Here is a 5165-nt window from a genome sequence, read left to right on the forward strand (position 1 = left end):
ATTTAAAAGTCTAGCTGGATAAGACAAAGTAAAATATTATAATAAAATATGCAATGCCCGGGAGTTAGTAAACCCAAATATGTTTGGTATTTCTCAAGCTGAAAAAACTAATGAAAAAAATCAAGCCCTGAGTTGCAATATTAAAGAATTCTGTGGGCAAAATATTGAACAATGAAGAATGTATCAAAAGAAGATGGAAAGAATACACAGAGTCACTGTACAAAAAGAACATGTTGTCCAAATATTACAGGAGGTAAAATATGATCAAGAACCAGTAGTGTTGAAGGAATAAATCCAAGCTGTACTGAAGGAACTGGCAAAAAAACAAGGCTCCAGAAATTGGTGGAAAACCCACTGAGATGTCTCAACAAACTGTTGTAGTACTGTAGGCACTTATTTATGCCAAGAAATGTGGAAGACAGCTATCTGGCCAACTGACTGGAAAAGATCGATATTTGTACCCGTTCCAAAGAAAGGTGATCCAACAGAATATGGAAATTATTGAACAATATCATTAATATTATATACAAGTAAAATCTTGATGAAAATAATTTTAAAATGGTTGTAGCAGTATATTGACAGGGAACTTTCAGAAAGTAAACCTGAATTCAGAAGAGGATGTGCAATGAGGGATACCGTTGCTGATGTCAGCTGGATCTTGGCTGAAAGCACAGAATAACAGAAAGATGTCTACCTGTCTTTTATTGACTATGCCAAGGCATTAGACTGTGTGGATCATAACATTGCAAAGAATAGGGATTAAAAACACTTAATTTTTCTCATGGGGAACCTGTAAATAGACCATGAAGCTGTCATTCGAACAGAACAAAGTGATACTGCGTGGTTTAACATCACGAAGGTTGTACATTAGGGTCATATCCTTTCCCCATACTTATTCAATCTGTATGCTGAGCAAATAATCTGAGAAGCTGGACTACATGAAGAAGAACATGGCATTAGGATTAGAGGAAGAACCATCAACAATCTGTGACACGCAGTTGACACAACCTTGTATGCTGAAACTGAAGACGACTTGAAGCATTTACTGATGAAGATCAAAGACTACAGTCTTCTGTGTGGATTACACCTCAACATAAAGTAAACAAAAATCCTTACAACTGGACCCATAAGCAATATCATGAGAAATGGAGAAAATATTGAAATTGTCAGGGATTTTATTTTACCTGGATCCACAATCAATACCCACAGAAGCAGCAGTCAGGAAATCAGACATTGTATTGTATTGGGAAAATCTGTTGCAAAAGACCTCTTTAAAATGTTGAAAAGCAAAGATTTCACTTTGAAGACTAAGGTGTGCCTAACCCCAGCCATATTTTCAATCGCTTTATATGCACATGAAAGCTGGACAATAATAATGAAAGTTGCAAAAGAGTTGATGCTTTTGAATTGTAGTGTTGGCAAAAAACACTGAAAATACTGTGGACTGCCAGAAGAATGAACAAATCTTTCTTAGAAGTGCAGCTGCAATGCTCCTTGGAAGCGAGAATGGCCAGACCTTGTCTCACCTACTTTGGTCTTGCTGTCAAAAGGGACAATTCCTGGAAAAGTATATTGTTCTGGCTACCTAGTGCTACTCTGAATATATCACAAATGGAATGGCCTTAACAAACAGGAATTTATTCTTAAAATTTGGAGGCTTTAAGTCCAAGTTCAAAGTGCCAGCCTCTAGGGGTTGAGTGAAAACCCCTTAGCATTGGGCTTCAGCTCTGCCTCTTGCTCCTGGACCACTGAAGCTGGAGGCTCTTCACTCAAATCCTGGCTGCTGAGGCTGACAAACCTGCTGTCAACAAGTAACAAGGCACAGTCCCGATTACTAAACCACGTGGTAGACCATTAATTCAAGTCCATTAAAAGTCCCAAGATCGAGAGAGGGTGGCAGTGGCTACAATGATGAGGTCAAGCATAGCAAGAATTCTGAGGATGGCACAAAACCAGGTGTTTTATTCTGTTGTACATAGGGTCACTGTGAGTCAGAGCTGACTCAATGGCACTTAACAACAACAGGCAAACCCCTTTACAATGGAACAAAATGCTACCCAGTCCTGTGTCATCCTCATGATCAGTTGTGGTCTATATGTTTGATTTTGAGAAGTAGATCACTAGGGCTTTTTCCCTAGTTCATCTTAGCCTGGAAGCTCTGCTGAAACTTGTTGAGCACCATAGCCACATGCAAGCCTCCACTGACGGATGGTGGCTGCAATAGCCTTTCAATACTATTTTATTTATTTTCCACAAGCTGCTTCAAATCTCAGATTACTGCTATGTAAAATAAGCACTCAGTAAATTATCACTTAATTGAGTAAAATTATTTTTTAAATGTTGGGAAAGGATTTCAATGACCTAAGTCTCTTGACCTAACTCTGTCATCACTTCACCCAAAAAGTATAAGAAAGAATTCTGATTCAATTTTGTGTGTGTGTGTGTGTGTGTGTGTGAAAAGGAACTAGGCACAGGCTATTCAGTTTGAGTGCATTCTCTTCTTAATAGACAATCTGCCTGCTTGGGTTCTGCTGTCATTACCATGAAACCATGAAGGCCCAGCCTGTGGGAAAGTTCTGTGGCTTAGTACTGCTGCATGTGACCAGGTGGGTATGGAAATCTGATTCCAATTCTCCAGATTAGTAAAAATTATTTGCCCTCAGATGTTTTCAAAATATATTTTATGAATAAGACAAAACAATATGTTCACTATCCAATTGATTACTCTCCTTATATCTTCACTCACATACACTGCCATTGAGTCAGACCTGACTCATAGCAACTCGTCCTTGGATTTCAGAGGCAGTATCTCTATGGAAGAAGTAGATTGCCAAATCTTCCTCTTGAGGAGTGGCTGGTGGGTTTGAACCACCAGACTTCTGGTTAGAAGTCAAATGCCTTAGGCACTACACCACCAGAGCTCCCACTTATATCTTCAGGTGGTTCATATCTTATGGACAAAGGTGTTATACATACTTCCCTCCAATTCCAAAAGGTATTGTACACCACCAAATAGAATTAAAAAGCAAGTTTTAATTATTAGAATCATCACAGTATTATGACTAAATTCTAAACAAACGTGAAGCTTGAATAAGTCAACATTATCTATTTAAGTTAAATAGTGTCAATTAGTGTCCCACACCTTGAGATTTGCCACTCAATTCTCTCCTTTCTTGACCTATGTGCAGTGAAGCATAAATGACAATGGATGTTTAATTTGGAATATTTATAAATATCAGGTTTTCAGATGACAGCAGAGATATAAGTAAGAAAATGTACAAAATATATACTTTTGAATTGAAATTTCCAAAGGTCAAAATATAAATTTATGAAAATTGACAAATAAATTATAACAAAATTGAAATATATTAAAATCATTAAATACATTTTTTAAAAGAATTAGAATAAAAAGATTAAAATGTCCTTAACTCCTGGTTGAAAGGACCATTTTTATTGCAAGCAGTTTGATTAGTATCAATGATTGAGATTTCTAAAATATGTAAATATTAATATGCTTAGATAAAATTGTCTGCTTCCATGAATATCACAGCCTTGGAAACCCTACGAGCCAGTTCTACTCTTATGTAGGGCCACTATAAGTCAGAATTGACTGTATTGTAATGGATGGTATGATAAAATAAAAAGAAGGATCATTTTTCCCTGTATATTTCTCAGAATAGCTAAGCTAGATATTCTTTTTAGCAAAGTTAACCTTAACTTTACCTACCAGAGCAACAACTCCTGCATTTTCTCTGTCACACACCTTTCCTTTTAATGTCGCACCAACATAGTTTGAGTTTTCTCTGTAACTTAATTAAAAAAAAAAAAAATCATAGACACTTATTTTGTAAAAGCAGGAACAATTAATATTCTCCCAGACAATTAAATTTTCCTAAGACAATTAAAATTTTTCTACATTCACATTAAACACAAAAATACTTGCTTATAACATTAGTGTGACAAAAATAGAAAGTGAATAGATGTGAGTCATAATTAAAATGAATAAAATATTATATATTGAAAACAAAAATAATAAAATAACTTCATATAATTTTATTATAAAGTTCACAATGTTAAGCAAAAAAAAATCTCAAATGAACATAAAATTAAAATACTTATACACCAAATATATATCAACAATTAGCAAGCTTAATAAGCTAAGGAAAAAGACAAAATCATGTGTTGAGTTTAATCCTGTCCTCATTCAGAGTTAGTCTGATGGAGTTTTGCAAAAGTGTAGGTTATGTATGGAAAAGAGAGGATATAAAGGACTGAAAAGAAGACAGAAAAAAATTATTATAAATGTAAAATATTGTCCTGACTATTATGCACAGGAGTGAAGAACTATTATCCAGCAGACTGGCATGTAAAATATAATTATATTACAGTGGGAGATATGTTAAAATACAGAGATATTTAAAATTTACAATACTGTGACTATTTCTTTGCAATTTCCTTTGTATTTTATGGCATTAAGCCACAGATGAAAAAGTACTTTCTCTTTTCATAGATTTAGAGATGTCTTTGAGAAATATTTTTACTAGTATCTTTGGCAAAATGATACATTACATACTATGTAATGAGATATCACTTATTCTTCATTTAAACTGAGAGAAAGTTTCTGCTTCTGTGATGTTATCTCATTGATATTTTTTGTACGGAAATCATAAAAGCTCCAATACATAATTGGACTTTCATCTCTTCACATTTACATACTAGGATCACATGCATAAGAATCACCCTTCATGCATTTCCTTAATTCTGCAAATTGGTATTACATTTTTAAAAAATAACTTTCTGGAAGTTCCAGAAAGATGGTGGAATAGACAGAAAGACTGCACAGACCCTCTTCAACAAAGAGAAGGGTAACCAATTAACACAGATACAGAAGATAATCCTGGACCCTGAGCCCTGAAGGGAAGGATACAGAAGTGGACTAAACTCCAACTAGCAGAAGAATTTCCATGAAAATACCAAAAAAGGAAACATACAGAGCTGTGGTCTGGCAGTGATCCTGATGCACAGACAGCTTGGATATTGCCAAGTGGTGGTAGAACCTAAGAATTAACCTAACCATAATAAATATCTATGGACCCAATGAAAGAGCCCCAAAATACATAAATCAGACTTTAAAAGAGTTGAAAACCCAAATAGATGACTCCACA

At 35.0% G+C, this 5165-nt stretch overlaps 1 protein-coding gene across 1 annotated transcript in view; it reads right to left on the reverse strand.

The window, feature by feature from the left end:
• The window catches only part of LOC103192141 (disintegrin and metalloproteinase domain-containing protein 2-like), a 147235-nt gene that overhangs the window by 54936 nt on the left and 87134 nt on the right, over positions 1-5165 (reverse strand). Inside the window, exon 10 of the mRNA XM_007935066.1 lies at positions 3728-3809. Within this exon, the coding sequence (XP_007933257.1) occupies positions 3728-3809 (82 nt within the window). The remainder of the gene's footprint in view (positions 1-3727; positions 3810-5165) is intronic.

Source organism: Orycteropus afer, unplaced genomic scaffold, assembly GCF_000298275.1.
Source record: "Orycteropus afer afer isolate SDZICR_OR568_19922 unplaced genomic scaffold, OryAfe1.0 scaffold00024, whole genome shotgun sequence".
Lineage (NCBI taxonomy): Eukaryota > Metazoa > Chordata > Mammalia > Tubulidentata > Orycteropodidae > Orycteropus > Orycteropus afer.